Source organism: Phascolarctos cinereus, unplaced genomic scaffold (assembly GCF_003287225.1).
Source record: "Phascolarctos cinereus isolate Bilbo 61053 unplaced genomic scaffold, phaCin_HiC Scaffold_8;HRSCAF=390, whole genome shotgun sequence".
Taxonomy (NCBI): Eukaryota; Metazoa; Chordata; class Mammalia; order Diprotodontia; family Phascolarctidae; genus Phascolarctos; species Phascolarctos cinereus.
In genome coordinates, this window is record NW_027556291.1 from 74021709 (window position 1) to 74043092 (window position 21384).

General features: G+C 43.7%; 1 protein-coding gene across 4 annotated transcripts in view; it reads right to left on the minus strand.

Moving 5' to 3' along the window:
- The window catches only part of IKBKG (inhibitor of nuclear factor kappa B kinase regulatory subunit gamma), a 48736-nt gene that overhangs the window by 18286 nt on the left and 9066 nt on the right, over positions 1–21384 (minus strand). For 2 of the 4 annotated variants that reach the window (XM_020975604.2, XM_020975601.2), the window contains exons 1-4: positions 21109–21320; positions 10492–10694; positions 5222–5415; positions 1066–1257 (exon numbers count right to left, since the gene is read on the minus strand). In XM_020975604.2, coding sequence (XP_020831263.1) covers positions 1066–1257; positions 5222–5415; positions 10492–10678 — 573 coding nt within the window. In that variant the 5' untranslated portion in view covers positions 10679–10694; positions 21109–21320. Of the gene's footprint in view, positions 1–1065; positions 1258–5221; positions 5416–10491; positions 10695–21108; positions 21322–21384 lie in introns of those variants that run through there. The other 2 variants (XM_020975603.2, XM_020975602.2) reach the window with 2 other exon arrangements.

Consider the following 21384-nt stretch of genomic DNA (forward strand, 5'->3'; position numbering starts at 1 on the left):
TGGGGGACCACCAGCTTAGTGTGAGTCAGCTGGGACAATCACAAAGAGCCAAGTGCATCCTGGGCCACTGCATTATTAAGAAGAGACTGAGCTTACAGAATAGGGAGGGGATAATGCCACTATCTCTGGCCCCTGTCAGATCTCATCTGGAGTGCTATGTTCAGTAGCTAGAAATGAACTAGAAGAGGGCTATCAGGATAGGGGAGGGTCTTAAGTCCCTCACCTGGCTGTATTTAGTCTGGAGAAGAGAAGGCTCAGAGGGACATAAGAGCAGGGGCCAAGTATTTTGAAGGGCTGTTCTGTGGAGAAAGGACTAGACTTGTTCTGTCTGGCTCTAAACAGAGCCAGGAACGATTTTGGGGTACGGGTGAAAGGGATGTCCAATTTAGGCTTGACGTCGGAAAAACTGTCTAACAATTGGAGTTGTTACAAAGCAAAACAGCTTGCCTCAAGAGATGCTGAGTTGCCCTATTTGGAGGTCCTTGAGCACAGGCTGGATAACCACTTGGTAAGTGTGTTATAGGGCACTGTAAGTGTATGAGTGGGACCAGGTAGTCACTGAGGTCCTTTCCAACTCTCTAATTCTGACTGGATTCAGAGTTGCGCCACTCCAGCTAGAGTTTATTTGTCTGACAGTGGAATGAATAGTATCTTTACAATTATGGGATGGTTAAGGTCAAGGGTCAGCAAATTAGGGCCCAAGGAGCAAATCCTCCCACCTAAGAATGGCTTTTACATTTGTAAATCAAGTTTTATCGTATTTATAACTATAAAATGTAGCAGGGGGCCCAACAAGCCCAGCACTGGCCTAGATGATCACTGAACTAAATTCTGTGAATTTATACAAGAACCCTAGAATCCCAGAGCAGGAAGGAAACTTGGAGATCATCTAGTTCAACACCATTGCTTCTCTAAGAGGAGAGGTGAAAACTCACCCAAGATTACCAGTTGGTGAGTGGCAGAGCCAAGGCTAGAACTCTGGGCTCCTGCCACTCAGGCCAGCATCACTCCCAGAAGGAGAAGGAGCAGTTGGGCCCTCCTCAGCCCCACGTGCTCACAAGTTACCTTCATCTTCAGCTGGGTCTCCCCAGCTTGGCCTTGAGCTGCTTTCTTCCTCAGCTCCTGGTTCTCCAGAAGAAGGACTTGTTTCTCCTTCTGGAGGCTTTCACTGGCCTCTTGAAAGTGTCGCAAACGCTCTTCTAGCTGCTCCTTCAGGGTCCTCAAAGCCTCTCTTTCCATCTCACCTGGGATCTGACCCTCATAAAACCAAAAACTCTGAATTAGATGGGACTTCAGGGTTACCTTTCAAGACCTGCCACTCTCGAGATGCTCAGGCAAGATTCTAGTAAAATGCTAACCAAGCCCAATCTCATTTCATGGCCAAGATTTGCCAAGACCAGACATGCTGATGATGGTGTAGAGAGTTTAACCAGGACATCGCTGTGCCCATTTATTCTGACAGGCCATGCTAGAGAGACCAGGCTGCACTGACAGACTTTTGTGAATCCCAGAGAAAGCAATGACTATCACCCAGGGCTCTTTCCATACACTTCTCATTCTCAGGTCAAAAATGGTCAATGGTTCCCACTAGTTACAACACAAGCCCAAGCCCCTTAGCCTGGCATTTGAAGCCCTCCACAACCTGATCCCGCCTTATTTACCATTACTCAGAAATTGTTATTAACTAGAATGAGTAGACTTCAGGGCAAAATGCCTGGGCAGACTCCCAGCTCCAACATGCCTACACTAGGAAAACCCTGAAATTTGTACCAGACAGAACTAGACTCGACAAACATCTAGAAAATGTGCCAGCCTGAATTCTGAATGGAGAAAGCCCAGAAAAAATCACAGGGAGTCACTTTACCAGCCCAGGGCAGCTTAGGAAGCTAGATGGAGAGCTCTGAGAGGTCTGTGGACATTGGGGCAGGGGCTGGTCAGGAGCACAGCCCAGCAACAGTTGCAGCAAGCTTTCCAGTGCCCAAGGACTGATGGGCCTGAGGGCCCAGACAGGGCACCAGGGCAGGAAGCATCAAGACAGAAAAAGATCCCAGGGGGTCCCTGAACTAACACTGGGTGCAGGAACAGGGACCATCTAGCACCTCTATAGCCACTACCCAATTCTAGGTGTCAGATCCAAGGCAGAGAGGAGTGGTCATGAGTGTGGGCATCAGCTGTGTACTGAGCAAGGAACATGTTGCAGAAATGTACCTGTGTGGCTCTGATCCCAGGGGCAGAGCAGCAACTCATTTCTAGCCTTTTACCCAGTACCATAAGCCTGCAGTGGGATAACCAGGGCAGGAGTCCCAAACCAAAGGGGAGCCTCCCAGCATGTCAGTAGTGACTGAGTCCAGGAACTATCTGCTGAAATTCCCAACCAGGGACAACTCAATAGACTCAAGCCTGGGTCAGGAACTTGCAGAGCACAGACTAGGAGGGCAGTGAACAGACCTCACCCCAGATCTCACCAGAGCTGTGAAAGCAGCAGAAGGATGGAAGAGGACAGAAACCCAGGCCAGACATTCCCCCCAGCCCCCACTGAAGTGCACAGAGTCCAGCTCTAACATCAAGTCCAAAGTGAGGAAGGAGGCTGGAAGAATGAGCAAACAACAAAAAAAGAACCTGACCATAAAGAGCTACCACAGTAATAAGGAAACTCAAGACAGAAGAAGACAATGAATTAAGAATATCAACAAGCAAAGGCCCAAAGAAAATACAGCTGGGACACTAGTCTAATAAGAATTCCTTAAAGACTTTTTTAAAAGAGCAAAAAAAGTTATTTTAAAAATCAAATAAGAGCAGTAGAGGGAAAAACGGAAAAAGAAATGAGAGCTATGGAAGAAAGTTATAAGAAGAGAATTAACAGCTTTGTAAAAGAGGTACAGAACATTACTGAAGAAAATAACTCCATAAAATCAGAATTGGCCAAATGGTAAAAGAGGTATAAAAACATTACCAAAGAAAATAGCTCCTTAAAAACTATGTTACGAGGGGTTGAGGGGCAGGAGTTAGCAGTAATGATGCAAAAAAAAAAGAGAGAGCCACTGAAATATTTTTTTTAATGCACAAAAGAGAACAGAAGGAAGCAGACAAGCCAAAATATTTTGAAAGTAATATGGATTTTTTTATATACACACATACATTTTTGAAGCAATCAGCATGAAATGAAGATTCATGATTTCACAATCAGTCTTCTTTTTTGCATTCTACTGGGTATATGGAAAATGCTGCTTTTTTGGTGTTTAAGTTCAGAATAAAAATCTAAAACTAAAAAATAAATAACTGGAAGGGGCTTTATGCTCATCTAGTGTAATCCCTTCAGAGATAAAATGGGCCCAGAGAGAAGGGACTTGCCCAAGGTGATGCAAATAGTGGCAGGTAACTAGGCCTAAAACCCAGGAAGAACCCAAACCCAGCTCCATCATGACAGCTAGCACTTCTGTGGCACTTTAGAATGGAAATGGAAAGGTCTGCAATGTACTTTACCAATCTTATCTCATTTTATCCTCACAACAACCCTGGGACGTAGATGCTATTATTATCCTCATTTTACAGATGGAGAAACTGAGACAAAGAAGGGTTAAGTGACTTTCACAGAGTCCCATGGCAGGAAGTGTCTGAGGCTGATTTGACCTTAAGCCTCACTCCAGGTCTACAGGCACTCTGTGCACTGTCGTGCCCCCTAGTGGCCTTTCTGTACAGTACTATTGAGCCCCTTTGACCTTATATAGTACTTAGCAGATGCTACCTTGGTACAGCGAGACCTTGTTGAATCTCCTAGACCAGACCTAGAGTCCTTCTAAGGCCAGGACTACAGTCTTCTACCTCTGTGTCCCAGGACCAGGGCCCTACACCCAGAAGTACCTAATGAGAGTTTGTGGATAATGCTGCAGCCCTGGTCTCCACCCACAAGGCCTGCTCAGGAGAACAGCAGTGCTTGCCTCCTCACATAAAGCTGGTCTATTCTTAGTGCAGTGAGCTAGAAAGCTCAATGGGGGAAGAAGAGTCTGCAAAGCTCTACTTTAATGTTTAAAAACATCAGAAAGGTCAGTGGGCCATCATCAAAGCCTGGGCCAGTCACAGGGGGTAGTCAACCTCCACACCAAGGCTCCATGACTTTAAGCAAGCCTCTTCACCTCCCTTGGCTTCAGTTCTCCCATCTATAAAATGGGAGGAGGAGAGGTGGTAACCATAGGATTTAGAGAAAGAATGGACCTCCCGTCCCCATCTGTAAATTTCCTTCCTGGGTTGCAAAAATTACTTTAAATCAAATAGCCTATCAAAAATGTCACATCCCTGAATGGAGCTAAACCTTCAATTCGGCAGACATTTTTACACATCTAAGTTACTATGCTGTGCCTTGTTAATAAATTACAACAACCATCATCCAACTTTCAATCTTGTGACCTCAGCACCTTGGAGAACTCCACCAATGCAGATTTGCAACTCCCCCATAAGTGGCACAAAAGAGAGAGTCACTTAGGGCACTAAGAGGCACAAATGGAAGATCCAGGACTAGAACCCAAGTCTTCCTGACTTAATGCTGCCTCAAAGTAGCTTTGGACAATAGATCACCACCCTCTGGGTGCAGGTGACTCCTTACCAAGCACATTTAGAAGCCATTCCAGGTCAACACTAACTAAATGGAGCACTATCTGAAGGCTGGGGTTTACCAACCTGAAAAGATCGGACGACTAGTAAGATATCAGTGATCCCCTCCTAGGAAAAGACACTCAAAACATCCCACACTCCCCTTTAGCATTTAATTCCCTAAGTACAAATAAATCTTTCAACAAAAACAAAAAGCAAGCCCCACCACTTGGTTAACAAGAACCAATGGGAAGGTTTACAAAAAACCATGCCCTCTCAGCTCAGACTCCATGCCCCAAAGCACCATCTCTGCTCCAAAGCCTTCCAGAGAGCCCTGGACCCCATTCCTCAACTAGGCCTAACCCCTCCCAGTGTCCTTACCACCTCAGGGAACATCCTGAAGATCCTTGTTAGGGTTCTCCCCATTCCCCCCATGTTTAGCACCACACTGAGAAGAATCAGAATGCTTCAAGGACAATAGTTCCTTCACAACCATAAGAGGAGTGGGGGAATTAGCCTAGAGCCAAGGCCAAGTTTCTTGAGCTGATTCTGGGTTCCACAGATGGCTTGGGGCAGGGGGTGCCTCAGACTTTCCTTTAAGAGCCCAGATTTCCCCGTCCTAGCACCTCAGTACCTGCTCGCTTTCCTGCAGCGCCTTCTCCTTCTGTCTCTTCAGCTCCAGCTTCTCCATGTTTAGCTTCTCCACCAGTTTCCTAGCCTCCTGAAATTTTCTCATGAGAAACTCCTTCTCCTCCTTCTGGTTGGCTTGGAAGTTCAGGAACTCTTGATAACGCTGCCGGAGCATGTGGTTGCTCTGTCGTAAGGCATCTGCCAACACCACAGACAGATCACAAAATCAAAAAATCACAAAGATTGGAATTGAAAGGAAGGTTATGTGGTTTCAGGGAAAGAGTGATGAATTTGGAATCAACAGGACCTGGGTTCAAATTCTGGCTCTGGCACTTACTAGCTGCATTACCTTGGACAAATCACTTGAACTGTCTGAACTTCAGTTTCCTCATCCATCAAATGAGGGGTGGATTTGGATGGCCTCTAAGGTACCTTCCAGCTCTAGAACTAAGATCTTAGGAGTGCTGGCCTCTCCAGCCCTGCCTCATATTAGTCTCCTCCCTGAATGTTATATTATGCTCCAGACAAACTGGAACTACCTCTCTTCATTTACTGAATTCCAATTCATCTTTTAAAGCCCAATTCAATTGTCAACTCTTCCAGAAAGCCTTCCCTGATTCCCCACATCTGCAAAATGAGCAAGCTTCCAACTCAATACCTGGGGTCCTGTGGTATAGAATCTGGCAATGAGCTTCCCTCTTGGACTCTATCACTGCACTTTATTTTGTAACTTTCCAATGCACTTAATTGACTGGGGATTGTCAACGGTGGTCAAGAATTAGAAGCAGAGTCAGGAAGACCTAGGTTCAAATCCTACCTCTGATATTTCCTAGTTATGTGATTATGGGCATGTGACTTTCTTTTCTCAGTTGCCTATTCTGTAAAATGAAGACAAGAATACCAATGATACCTACCTTATACGGTTGCTGTAAAGCTCAAATGAGATAACATATATAAAGCAAAGAATCACATGTTAGTTATTATTATTTCTATTGATTTATTTCCCCATTAGACTGCAAGTTCACTAAAGAAAGAGGTCATGTCTTATTCAAATTTTGTACCTCTCTCAAGGCACAGTGGCCTTTGAATCAAATTCTCTTCTGAGGGTGCCAAGTGGTACAAGAGTACACAAAGCACTGGGCCTGACTGCAGAGTCAGGAAGACCTGAATTCAAATCCCACCTCAGATACTTACTAGCTGTGTGACCTCAAAAAGTCACTTCATCTGTTTGCATCCTTCTCTCAACTGTAAAATGGGGATGATAACAGTGCCTACTCCCAGGGTGATAAGGATCAAATGAGATAATTGTAAAGCACTTGGCATAGTGCTGAGTGCATCTAAAGCACTATATAAATGTTAGTTATTATTATTACCAGTTACTGTTATCATGTCCTGCTGCAGCTTTCACAGCTCAAAGTAGAGTGATACCAGGTGAGGTCTGTTCACTGCCCTCCTAGTCTGTGCTCTGCAAGTTCCTGACCCAGGCTTGAGTCTATTGGGTTGTCCCTGGTTGGGAATTTCAGCAGATAGTTCCTGGACTCAGTCACTACTGACATGCTGGGAGGCTCCCCTTTGGTTTGGGACTCCTGCCCTGGTTATCCCACTGCAGGCTTATGGTACTGGGTAAAAGGCTAGAAATGAGTTGCTGCTCTGCCCCTGGGACCAGAACCACACAGGTACACTTCTGCAACATGCTCCTTGCTCAGTACACAGCTGATGCCCACACTCATGACCACTCCTCTCTGCCTTGGATCTGACACCTAGAATTGGGTAGTGGCTATAGAGGTGCTAGATGGTCCCTGTTCCTGCACCCAGTGTTAGTTCAGGGACCCCCTGGGATCTTTTTCTGTCTTGATGCTTCCTGCCCTGGTGCCCTGTCTGGGCCCTCAGGCCCATCAGTCCCTGGGCACTGGAAAGCTTGCTGCAACTGTTGCTGGGCTGTGCTCCTGACCAGCCCCTGCCCCAATGTCCACAGACCTCTCAGACCTCTTCATCTAGCTTCCCAAGCTGCCCTGGGCTGGTAAAGTGACTCCCTGTGATTTTTTCTGGGCTTTCACCAATCAGAATCCAGACTGGTACATTTTCTAGATTTTTGTCAAGATAGAGCTTGGTGAACTGGACTAAAATGCTTCCTCTCACTCAATCATCTTGACTCTGCCTCTGGAAGCAAGGTTTCACTAGCTGTTTGACACAATTCCTTTCCTTTACAGATCACAGATTCACTTCCAGATCAGCGAAGGAATTTGCCCAAGGTCTTACCATTAGACAATGGCAGCAGTCTGTACTAGGACCTAAGTCTCCTGATTCCCAGTCCCTGAGTCTTGCCTCTATACCATATTACTACTCTTTCCTAGTTTCTGAAAACTTCAGGAGGGTCCCTCCCCTCAATTTTAACATTCCAGAACTGGGTAAAGAAGCCCATAGTTCTTTCACCCTTTGCATTTCTCCCATAAAAACTTGCCTTTATAAACTCATATCATCTCTCAGCACTCATCATCCCAGGAGAAAGTTTGTCTTTTTAAACCGTATTTTAAAGAAATTCCAGACAAAGAGTCATCACTCAAAATACAAGGAACAGTTTGCAAAAGAAATGCAAACCATCAATAACAAATTTGAAAGTGCTCCTAATCATCAATAAGAGAAATGCACATGAAACTAACCCTGAAGTTTCACCTCCCACTCATCAAATTGACAAGCATAATCTAAAAAGACAGGAAAAGTCAATGTGGGTGAGTTCATGGGAAGACAGGAACAATACTGCACTGTTAATGGAGCCAAGAATTGGTTGAACCATTCCAGAAAGCAATTTGGAATTATGACAGCAAAGTCACTAAATGGATCCATCACCCTCTGTGACTCAGTGATTTCACCATGGGCCATATATACACCAAGGCCATATATACCCCAGAAAGGAAGTTTCCATGTAATGCAACTATTTCTAGTAGTAAACAACTGAAAACAAAGTGGATTAGAGAATGACCAAAAGAACTACAGAGCAGGGACATAAAACAGAGGCATCTTTAGATGGGGAGGGGAGAGGATAGATTCCAAGTCAAGTTTGTCAAAATTATCCTGGAAAATCCCTTAAATTGTCCATCAAGTTCAATACAGTTTCTTTAAACAACTTCAGTTGAAAGGGTCCAGGGTATCTTTAAATTTCAAAGTTTAAAAGAAGGCACCCTACATCAAGAGGGCAAATTCATCAGAGATTGTTGCTGCGGCAAAACTGAATGAAAATATTATTTTTTCCCTATGTCCAACTAAACTGAAAGAGGTTGGAACCAAAACTTACTTTCAAAAGGAAAACCAAAACAGGTCAAGACATAGCAGCTGGCAGGAAAACTAATGAGGAGAAACAATACTTTTGGAAAGGCTTCAGAAGGAAGTGTGCATAAGGGTTGTTAGAGAATGGTCACCCTAGCCCCAAAGTCACTATTTCTTCTTCCTGCTTTACCAAGGGGACAAGTGAGGACACAAGGTCAATGAAACTTAGCAGGGGACTTCTTGCTGACCAGGACAAAGGCCATCCCTCTCTTTAACCCTACCAACCTAAACTACCCAAATAATTTTCCTAAAGTATAAATATGAGCATACCACAGCCCCTACTCAAAATCCAGCTGGCTCCTTAGAGCTCCTTCAAGATCAAATAACATCTCATCTTTTTAGTATTTCAAGCTGAAGTCTACCTTTCTAGCCTTATTACACAATGCTCTGTGACCTAGCCCAAGCGGCCTTCTTCTTGCTCCTCACACATGATACTCCATCTCCTCTCTCTATAGTACCTGGAATGTATTCCTTCTCCATCTGTGTCTTGTGGAAGCCCCGGTTTCTTTCAATGCTTAGCTCAAGGTCCACCTTCTGCACCACGCCTTTCCCAGACCCCTTAGCCAGTACTGTCTTCCCCTTCCCACATCCCCCAGTATCTCCCCCAATACCTCTCTCCTACCATATGGTATTTTGTATGTTATATACACACATATATAGATACACATACATACATACATATGTATATGTGTCTAGAATATGAATGCCATTTCCACTCTTGGAATACTGGCTCCTGCCACCCACCCCACCCCATTTCATTTGACCTTTGTACCCCAGTGACTCACACAATGCCTAGGCACACAGCAGGTAGTTAATGCTCAGTGACTAACTGAAGAGACTGCTTATGGCTATGATGGAGAGGAGATCCTAGAATCAGTCACTGGGGCAAGAGATTATGAAAGACTCATAGGGCTTGAACTCCAACTGTGGAATAAAAGATTCAGTCTCCCACCTCAGGCTTATCCTAGAGTATATACTCAACAGGTTCAATGAGAGACCGTCCACCTACATCATGTCAACTGTAATTTTCTTTTATTTTTTTGCCTGGTATGTAGAGTTGAATTCAGGTCAATTAAATGTGAATATGACAGATTCCGCTATAATGGAATACTACTAAATCATAAGAAACTACAAATGTGAGGAATTTGAAAAACATGGGAAGATTTGCATGATTATTAATTCGTGAACAAAGAGCAAAGTAAACAGAGCCACGAGAACAACAGACATCATGACTACAATCAAGTTAAGTGAAAATAACACAAAGAGGCAGCTGAACTTACAGCTGAAATACAATGAGAGAAGAGAAGGTAAAACATACCTCCTTCCTTCCCGTAGAGAAATGGAAGACTAGAGGGGCAAAATGGGGCCAATAGTCGAAGTATCCATCACATTTTCAACAAGGGAACATTGAATGGAGATAATTGGGAGGATAGAAGGCACGCGTAAATCAAGAAATGACTGGTATAAAACAAACAAGCATCAGTCACCAATAAAGCTTTTTGAAGAAGGCAATTCCATCCACTAAATCAGAGGTCCCCAAATAGTCAATTATATTTCAATGTGGTTGGCCACAGGAGCTCTAGCTAAAAAGTGACTCTTACCCTTATCTTCTATCCCAGACTCTGTTAGCAGTCTGGTGAAGCCTACAGACTCTCAAAAAATAAATGAATAAAATAAAATGCAAAGGATTATAACAGAAACCAACTGCATCAAAATGCATTTATCAAAATATTTTAAAAAAAAAACAAGTTTACAGACCACAGGTTCCTAACCCCTACTGGAAGGGGAAGAGAGATATGGCCAGGCCCCATCCTGGACTTTCCTCTGGCATCCCCACCTCAGTCTCATAGCTCCCAAGTCTTCACATGCATAGACTAGCTCCTCCATGCAAAAACACCAAGGACCTCAACTCTAAGCCATCAGGTTCCCAGCTAGTAGAGGGGCACTCACCTCTGAGCTCTTGGTTCTCCTCCAAGAAGCGCTGGAGGGCCTCCGGAGAGACTTGGTTGGAAGGGAGATGCAGCATGGCTGATTTCCCCAGGGAAGACCCTTCACCAAGGGTCTCGTAATCTCCTGATGGACCCCCGTTGGGTTGTACCATCTCACTAGGCTGACTCTTGCAATGATGTTCGTTCATTCAATTGGTTCAGTGCCTGAAAGAAAAAACCCAGGGCATAAGATCTATATTATGATTCATGAGAAACCTGACAGGTATTATCTTACATATCTGAAAAAGAATTTTCGTACTGTACCAAATCCCATGTTCATTTTAAAAGGAATAAGAACAGGGGGCGGAGCCAAGATAGCAGAATAAAAGCAGTGAGCTTTTTGCTTGAGCTCTCCCCCAAACCCCTCCAGACACCTGTAAAAAATGACTCTAAACAAATTCCAGAGCAGCAGAACACACAAAAAGACAGAGTGAAACAAACTGCCAGCCCAAGACAACCTGGATGGTTGATGGGAAAGGTCTGTTGCGCCAAGATGGGACAGGAACGCAGTTCAGCATGGGCTGTGCAGGAAAAGACAGGGCCTCAGCAAATCTGGGGCAGCAGCTGCTTCCAGAGCTCTCGATCCACAGACAGTGGGGGGATCAAGTGGCTGATCGGGGGGATTGCAGGGATCTCTTTGCTGGTGCTGAGGCAGGATTCTCTTGCTTTGCCCGTGTTTGCATCTGGGTCACGGTACTAGGTGGAGGTCCTGGGGTGAGGAGGAGTGTTGGCGTAGTGAAGCTTGTGGCAGCAGTGAAAAGGGAATCCTCCTCATAGTTCCAACGCAGAAAAGCGTGCTTGTGGTCACACACAGACCAGAGCACAGGCCAGGAAAGGAATAAATAACTCGCCTTTGATCATACCACCTTGGAAGAACTGAAAATTTAGAGGACCTTAGAAGGCTCTCTGAAAACAGCTGCACAAAACTCCTGAAGCTTGGGACAGTATATTCTCCACACTGGAAGCAGACCTCTACCTTAACAAAGAGTTCAGAAGTCAAGTAACTGGGAGCAGCTAGGTGGCACAGTGGATACAGCACCGGCTCTTTAGTCAGGAGTACCTGAGTTCAAATCCGGCCTCAGACCAAACACTTGACACTTACTAGCTGTGTGACCCTGAGCAAGTCACTTAACCCCAATTGCCTAAAACAAACAAACAAACAAAAATAAATAAAAAAACAAAAAGTCAAGTAATTGGCTGGGATCATAAGCAAGCAGCACAAAAACAAAAACAAAAACAAACAAACAAAAAAAACACCTCAGACCACAGACTCTTACTTGGTGACAAAGAAGATCAAAACATATGACCAGAAGAAGACAACAAAATCAAAGCTCCTACATCCAAAGCCTCCAAGAAAAATATGAAATCAGTCCCAGGCCATGGAAGAGCTCAAAAAAGGATTTTCAGAAGCAAGTAAGAGAAGCAGAGGAAACACTGGGAAGAGAAATGAGAGTGATGCAAGAAAATCATGAAAAACAAAAGTCAACAGCTTGCTAAAGGAGAACCCAAAAAATACTGAAGAAAATAACACCTTAAAAAACAGACTAACCCAAATGGCAAAAGAGGTCCAAAAGCCAATGAAGAGAAGAATGCCTTAAAAAGCAGAATTGACCAAATGGAAAAAGAAACCCAAAAGCTCACTGAGGAAAATACTTCCTTAAAAATTAGAATGGAGTGAGAAGAACCAAGAGGACTTTGTACACAATAACAGCCACGTTATGCAATGACTAATATTGTTAAACTGAACCCTTCTCAGCATTACGAGGACCTAAGACATCTCCAGAGGCCTCGGGATGGAAAATGCTGTCTACATCCAAAGAAAGAACTATGGAAGTCGAATCGCTATCACTTATTTTTACCTTCTGTTGAGTTTTATTTCATCTTTCTGATGGTTCCTCCTATTGGTTTTAATTTTTACTTACAACTTCACTAATGTGAAAATACGTTTCATGGGTATGTAAATGTAAAGCCTATATCAGATTGTGCGCCGTCTTGGGGAGGGTGGGGGGGAGGAAAGGGGAGAAAAAATTTTCAACTCAAAAGCATACAGAAGTGATTGTTGATAAATCAAAATAAATTAATAAAATTTTTAAAAATTTAAAAAATTAGAACGGAGCAAATAGAAGCCGATGACTTTGAGATATCAAGAAATTATAAAACAAAACCAAAAGAATGAAAAAATGGAAAACAATGCGAAATATCTCACTGGAAAAACAACTGACCTGGAAAATAGATCCAGGAGAGATAATTTAAAAAATCATTGGACTACCTGAATGCTATGATCAAAAAAAGAGCCTAGACATCATCTTGCAAGAAATTATCAAGGAGGGGGCAGCTAGGTGGAGCAGTGGATAGAGCACCGGCCTTGGAGTCAGGAGGACCTGAATTCAAATCTGGCCTCAGACACATAATACTTACTAGCTGTGTGACTCTGGGCAAGTCATTTAACTCCAATTGCCTCACCAAAAAAAAAAAAAGAAGAAATTATCAAGGAAAATTGCCTTAATATTCTAGAACCAGAAGGTAAAACTGAAATGGAAAGAATTCACCAATCACCTCCTGAAAGAGATCCCCAAAGGAAAATTCCTAGGAATATTACAGCCAAATTCGAGAGTTCCCAGGTCAAGGAGAAAATATTGCAAGCAGTCAGAAAGAAACAATTCAAGTATTGTGGAAACACAAGATTTAGCAGCTTCTACATGAAGGGATCCTCCAGAAGGCTTGGAATATGATATTCAGGAGGTCAAAGGAGCTAGGATTAAAACCAAGAATCACCTATCCAGCAAAACTGAGTATAATCCTTCAGGGGAAAAAATGGACATTCAGTGAAATAGAGGACTTTCAAGCATTCTTGATGAAAAGACTAGAGTTGAATAGAAAATTTAACTTTCAAATACAAGACTCAAGAAAAGCATTGAAAGGTAAACAAGAAAGAGAAATCATAAGGGACTTATTATCTCATTAAAAAACAGACAAGAAAAAGCTTTTACAGTGGAGGGGAAGTGGGGGAAGGTGAGAGGGAATGAGTGAATCTTACTCTCCTCGGATTTGGCTTAAGGAGGAAATAACATACACACTCAATTGGGTATGGAAACCTATCTTACCCTACAGGAAAATAGGAAGAAAGGGGATAAGAGAGGGTGGGAAGATAGAAAGAAGGGCAGATTGGGGAAGGGGGTAATCAGAAGTAAACACTTTTGAGGAGGGACAGGGTCAGAGAAGAGAACAGAATAAAAGGGAGGTGGGATAGGATGAAGGGAAATATAATTAGTTTTTCACAACATGACTATTATGGAAGTGCTTTACATGACTACACATGTATAACCTGTATTGAGTTGCTTGCCTTCTCAATGAGGGTGGCTGGGAAGGGAGGAAGAAAGAGAATTTGGAACTCAAAATTTTAAAAACAAATGTTAAAAATTGTTTTTACGTGCAACTGGGAAATAAGATATACAGGCAATGGGGTGCAAAAATCTATCCTGCCTTATAGGAAAATAGAAGAGGAAGGGGATAAGAGAAGAGGGGAGAGATTGAAGGGAGGGCAGATTGGGGAAAGGGGTATTCAGGATGCATGCCGTCTTGAATTGGGGGAAGGGGAGAGATGGGGAGAAAATGTGGAACTCAAAATCTTGTGGAAGTCAATGTTGAAAACTAAAAATAAATAAATTCATTTTAAAAAATAACAATAAATAAATAAATAAATAAGGAATAAGAACAAACCAGTCTATGTCTCAAGACATATTCCTGTAAACTCCTTGAGTGGATATTGTTTTGCATTTTGTCTTTATATTCCCAGTGCCTCGCATAGTGCCCAGTACACAAAGGTCCTCAATTAATGCTTACTGGATTGGGTTGGATTAGAGGAGTAAGATTAATAATAATAATAATAATAATATTAACAATAACATTTAGATAGCACTTACTACATGCCAGGTACTAAATACTTTACAAATACGATCTCATTTGATCCTCACAACAACCCTGGGAGAGAGGTACTGTTACTATCCCCATTTTACAGATAAGGAAACTGAGGCAAACCTGGGTCACACTGCCAGTAAGTATCTGAAGCCACATTTGAACACATCTTATTTATTCCAGGTCCACTGCTCTATCCATTGGGCCCCCTAGCTGCCTCAATCATCAGAATGATGAGAGGTTTAAAAAAAAAAAAACAACCTGTTATATGAAAAGAAGTGAGGAGAGGCCTAGATGAAAAGAGACCTAGAAATACTATATTACATGGGACAGCTCTCTGGGAGGGAGAGGGATACTGGGGGAAAGCATGGTGATGATAACAACTAAAGATATCAATTAAAATTTATTTAAAAAAAGAAAAGAAAGAAAGAAAAGATGACTTGGGAGAACAGTCATTTGAAGGATATGTAGGAGGATACTTGTTTTGTGTTGCTTGAGGTGTCAGAACTTGTAGGACTTGGGGAGGGGTCAGAGGCTCTTCATGGTTGGAAAGAACTTTACAAGGCATCAGACTCTGAATGCCTCCTCCAATATTCCACTGATATGAGACACAAACTTTCTAATTAGAGCCGCCTAGTAGTGGACCAGGCTATCACCTAACACAATGAACTCTCAAGCCACCTGTCTAGGCTATCTGGCACCAGCATTTTTGAAAAGCATTATAACCTATTGAAAAGGGTAAGCCTGAAGTCAAAAGTCTGGTTTTAAATCCCACCACAAACAACAGCCATGTGACACCTCTGGGCAAGACACTTTAACTCTAGAGTTTGGTTTCCTTATCTGTAAAATGAGAATGATATCTAGAGTACCTGCGTCATAGGAGTCTTGTGAAAAAAAAAAACCCTTTACAAACCTTAAAACCCATATAAATGTGTTATTTCAAGGTGGGAGCTTGGATCAGATCACTTCTAAGGTTCCTTCCAACACAGAGATCCTATAACTCTTTAATTATATGTATACCTGATGTTCTATAAGACATGTTCCTGGGGAAAAAACTGGGCACAAATCACATTGTAAATGCACTTAAGGAATTAGTGGTTAAAAAGAACTCTCTGGAAAATCCTCTTCTTTAAAAAAAAAATCCTTTTCTAAAGGAGACAATCCTCTGGTGATAAATTATCATCCTCACACTTTATCTGTTTCATGAGAATATGTATTTGTTCATTAAATTCTCTGCAAATGATTAAGCCTGAGCTCAAAAAGACTGTTTGGGGACTATGAGGTAGTACAAAAACAGAAGCCTGTAACCTCAGAGAGTCAAGGAATCCTCCATCCAGAGCTAGAAGTGACCTCAGAAGCCATCAAGTCTAAGTTCCTCTCATTTCACAGACAAGAAAACAGGCCCAAGAAAATCAAATAACTTGCTTCAGTTGTACAGCCAGTGAGTTGCTCAGAAAGGACATGTTTAAGGCTACCTCCTGGGCATGCAGTCCAGGATCCCACCTCTATGACATCCTTTCCTGTCTCTGCTTGAACAATATCCAAACTATGCCTCTACTTCCTCTGCTCTCACTTCTCAACCCTTTGCCATCTGGCTTGTGACATCACAGTCAACTGAAACTGCTCTTTCCAAAGTTCCAATGATCTTTCAATTGCCAAATCTCATAGTCAGTTGGCATTCCTTACTCTTCATGACCTGTCTGTGGCCTTACACACTGTAGATCATCCTCTCCTCCTGGATTCTTTCTGCCCTCTCTGGGTTTTTATGCCACCACTCTCACTGCATTCTTCCTCTACCTACCTGATCATTCCTTCTCAGTCTCCTACTGGGTCTTCATCTATATCATGACCCCTACCTGTCACTGTTCCCCAAGGCTATGCCAAGGGCTTCTTATCTTTTCTCTACATGGTGACCTAAAAAGCCCCAAGGCTTGAATTATCTCTGTGCAGATGACTCCAAGATCTCAATAACCAGTCCTATTCACTCTCCTGAGCTCCAGCCCCACACTGCAAGCTGGATTTTAACTATCTCAAAGGTATCTCAAACTTAAAATGTCAAAGCAACTACCTCCTCATTTTTCTTATTCAGTAGATGTGACACATGGCTCCAGAGTCCTAAGATCTTTGCAGACCCTAATTCTCTCATCCAGCATATTGGTTCACCTTAGCCTTAATCCAATGCACTGGGGTTTGGGTTGTTCCTCTTGGCTCAGCTTCCCACATTAGGCAGCATTCTGCAAGAAGCCTCAAGATAAGCTCAAAGATACAGGAGAAGGTAGAGATGGGGCAGCACTTTAGAAGATATACTTGTGAGGAAATGCAGAGACCAGAGGGAGAAACATAGTGGACAATATTTGTGTGAAGACCAAAAGAACAGAAAAAATTTTGTAATCCGAGACCACCTGGACAAAAAGGAGCTAGAGAAGGGATTTGGGAAACAGAGCACATGGTGGTAAAGGGACACAGCACAACAGTAATGGGATATTCCAATCACCCAAACATCTGCTGGAACCCTCTCTGCCAAAAGCAGGGCAGCAAATAACTTCTTGACTTCACTTAATAATTTCAAAAGGTAGAGGAGCCAAAAAGAGGAAAATCTCTAGTGGACCTTATTATTATCTCATTATCCTTCCCCGTAGCAACTCCCCAACCCTCCTCCAAACTGCTTTTACTGTTGAGGGCATCCCTGTCCTGCTGGTTTCCAACCTCGAAGTCATCCTCGACTACTCACTCTCTCTCACTCCCCACATCCAAGCTGGTGCCAAGGCTTACTTCAATAAATATGTATTAAGCACCTACCATGTACCAGGCACTGTGCTAAGCACTGAGGGTACAAAGAAAGGCAAAAAACAGTCCCTGTCCTCAAGGAGCTCACAATTAAGGCCTGGTGATTTCACCTCTGCAGCATCTCTCCTACATGCCCCCTTCTATCGTCTGACACTATCCCTACCCTTGTTCGGGCAGTCATCACCTCACACCTGGACTATTACAATAGCCTGCTTGGGGGTGGGAGGTGGGGTCTGCCTCACTCTTGTCTCTCCCTAATCCACTCTATCCTCCACTCAGCCACTAAATCGATTTTCCTTAAGCTCAGGTCTGACTATGTCACCCTGCCCACCCCCATTCAAGAAACTCCAGTGGCTCCCTATTCCTCCAGAATTAAAGACAAAATGTTCTGTTCGGCATTCAAAGCTCTTCATAACCTGCCCCCTCCTACCTTTCCAGTCTTCTTACACCTTACTCCCCAACACATACTTCTTTGATCCAACACTGGCCTCCTGGCTTTTCCATGAACAAGGCCTGCCATCTCTGGGTGCCAGGCATTCTTCTCAACTGTCTCCCCTGACTGGAACACTTTCTGCCCTCCACTCTGACTACTAACCTCTCTGGTTTTCTTTAAGTCTCAAGTAAAATCCCACCTTCCCACAGGAAGCTTCCCCCAACCCCCCTTAATGCTAGTGCTTTCCCTCTGTTATTTTCTATTTATCTTGTACATAACTTGATTGTACATATTTGTTTTTGTTGTCTCCCCATTAGAGTGTGAGCTCCTTGAGGGCAGGGACTATCTTTTGCCTCTTTTTGTAACCCTAGCACTTAGTACAGTGTCTGGCACACAGTAGGCACTTAATAGTAATAGCTACAACTGGCTGTTGGGGTGGTCCACATCAATCATAAGAACAGGAAGATGTGGTTGCTAAAATGCTATCCATGAAGTCTGAAAGAGCATAGAAAATGGGAGAAGCACTGCATAACTGAAGAAAGGCAAATGTCCCAATTTTCCAAAAAGGTAAGAGAACTAGCTGTGTGACCCTGGGCAAGTCACTTAACCCCAAATGCCTAAAAACAAAAAACAAAAAATAAAAAATAAAAACAAAAAGATAAGAGAACAAAACATGCAAAAAACATGCCAGTGAACTTAACTCCCATTCCTGTGGAAATTTTCCCACAGGTCTCTAAAGAAAGGCTTAGTGAACATCTACACATGGCATGGGGGAGTAGGGGGATACAAAAAGCCAGCATCAAGGCCTTTTTTTTGACAGTTATGAGACTGATTGATCAGGAGGATACTATAGGTTTTAACAAAGAGTTTTAAAAAATATCTCCTGCTACTCTTGTGGAAAAGGTGGAAGTACACGAATTAGATGACAATGTAGGAAGACAGATTTGGAACTGGCTCAACGGACAGACTCAGTCTACTGAAGGTGATGCCAACTTGGCAGGCTATCAGCAGCAGAGTGGGCCAGAACTGTGTTTGGCCTGTGTTGTTAAACTGAATTTTAGGCCCCTAGGTGGCGCAGGGCATAAAGCACTGGATTTGGAGTCAGGGAAGACCCAAGTTGGAATTCCATGATGATTCCTCAGCTGTGCGATCTCAGGCATGTCACTTAACTTTCCAACCTCTCAGTTTCTTTAACTGTAAAATGGGGATAATAACAGCACCTGCCTCCAAGGATTGTGTGAAGATCAAATCAGACAATATGTGTAAAGTGCTTCACAAACTTTAAAAACGTTAGCTATTGGCGTAGCTAGGTGGCGCAGTGGATAGAGCACCAGCCCTGAAGTCAGGAGGAACTGAGTTCAAATCTGGCCTCAGTCCAAACACTTGACACTTACTATCTGTGTGACCCTGGGAAAGTCACTTAACCCCAATTGCCTAAAAATTAAAAAAAAATAAAATGCTAGCTATGATTATCATTATCAATGACTTAGACAAAAGATGGCATGTGCATGAAATGTACAAATCACTCCAAGGAAAACTGCATTTGGGGCACCTATTTAACATGAACATTATTAAGATGAAAGGCAATCAGGATAATGAAAGGCCTAGGGTCTCCCCATCCTATAAGGATAGTCTGAAAGAATTAGGAATGCTTAGCCTGAAGGAAAAAAGCCTGAGGAGCAGAGGGGCAGGGAAGATAGCTGAGCTCAGGAAGAGAGATTCTACTGGGCTTTATTTGGCCCTAAAGAGCAGAAGCAGGCTCAGTGTCAGGAAAAATTTCCTATCAATTACAGCTGCCCCAGGAAGTCAACAAGTATTTATTAAATGCCTATGTGCCTGGTCCTGTGCTAAGTGTCCAAAGTGGTGGGTTTCCCCTCACTGGAGGTCTTCAAACTGAGGCTGGATGACCACCTGTCAGCTATATTAGACTGAGGATTTCTACTGGACAGGGAGGGAACTAGATGGCTCCTGAGGCCCCTTCCAACTGTCAAATTCTGTGGGCAAACTTTATATAGAGTCCAAAGCATACTTAAATTATATAGCCAGTCATTTTCAATCAATTAATCAATAAACATTTATTAATCACCTACTATATGCCAAGTACATAGTTATGTGGAAGCAGCTAGGTGGCTCAGTGCATACATAGAGTGCTGGGTCTGGAGTCAAGAAGCCTTTTGTTCAGTAATTTTTCAGTCATGTCCAACTCTCCATTACCCAATTTGGGGTTTTCTTGGCAAAGACACTGGGGCAGTTTGCCATTTCCTTGTCCAGCTCATTTTACAGATGAGAAAAGGGAGGCAAGTCACTTAACTTCTGTTTGTCTTAATCCACTGGAGAAAGAAATGGCAAACCATTCCAGTATCCTTGCCAAGAAGACCCCATGGAGAAGAGTAGGACATAAGTGAACAACAATGAGACAGGCACCATGATACAAAAAGAGGCAAAAGACAGTCTCTGCCCTCAAGGACCTTACAGTCTAGTGGGGAATGTCCTTTCCAGCTCTAAACCTGTATCAGTGTGGAAAGATGAAGTGGAAAGGGTAATAATTAATAGCAGCTAACATGTATATAGTGCTTACTATATGCAGGTCACAGCTCTAAGGGCTTTACAATTATTATGTCCTTTGATCTTCACAACAACCCCAGGAAGTAGGTGCTATTATTACCCTCATTTTACAGACAAGCCAAATGGAAGTTAAGTGACATGCCTTGAGTCACACACTAGCAAGCATCTAGGGAGGAATCTGAACTCAGGTTTTCCAGACTCTCCAGATCCAGGGCCACTTTGATGACTCCAGAGAAGGGTGCCTCTAGTGTCACAGCTCCATCCCGTTACTACGGTCAGTAATAATAAGAGCTAACATTTACATACAACTTGACACATGTTGTGGCACCTGAGCCTCAAAACAAACTTGGGAGGTAGGGCCCATTATTGTCATACATTTTACAGATGAGAAAGGTAAAACAGAAGAGGTTCGTGAACATTCCTGGACTCACACAACTAAGATGTGTAGGAGAAAGATTTGTCCTTAGGTATTTCTAACTCTAATCTCAGAGCTCTATCCACTCTACCGTTAAGTGGGAATCCCCTCAGACGTCTAGAAAGATGGTGGCAAAAAGAAACCCACTCTTTTCCTCCACATTCTCCCCCCTCCACAATTAGGAAGAATGACTGAGCCTCCACGCGGGGGAGGAGAGAGGAGAGGCATTGGGGCAAAGGGGAGTGAGTCAGTCATGCCGGAGGCATCTGCAAAACCTCTCACAGGAGCCGAGGATCAGAGACAGTGAGTAAGGCTGAACACGCCCGAGCAGCGTGAACGCGAAGGCGCCCGGAAGGGCGAGCTAGGCCACCAGAGCCGCCGCGGAAGGGGCTGGGGGGAGGAGAGAAGAGGGGCGGGGCGGGCCCGCCGGAGACCCAGGGGCGGGGCCAGGGGTCCGGACTCACCCCGGAGGCCTGAAACTTGGGCCTTCAGGCTTCAACTTCGGCCCCGCCAGGGCCCGGGGAGCCCGCGGCCTCTCCGGGCGCCAGGCCCGGCCGGGCCGAGCCTAAGTCCACGCCACGGACGCAGCGGCGCAGACAACACCGAAGGTAGCGACGGAGACCTCACCAACAATCACCAGCTCAAGTCCTAGCCGACGACTCCGAAGCCCGGACTCTGCAGGAACTCCTCCCCACCCAACACCCACTTCCGGGTTGTGAGGTTATGCGACAACCCGGAAG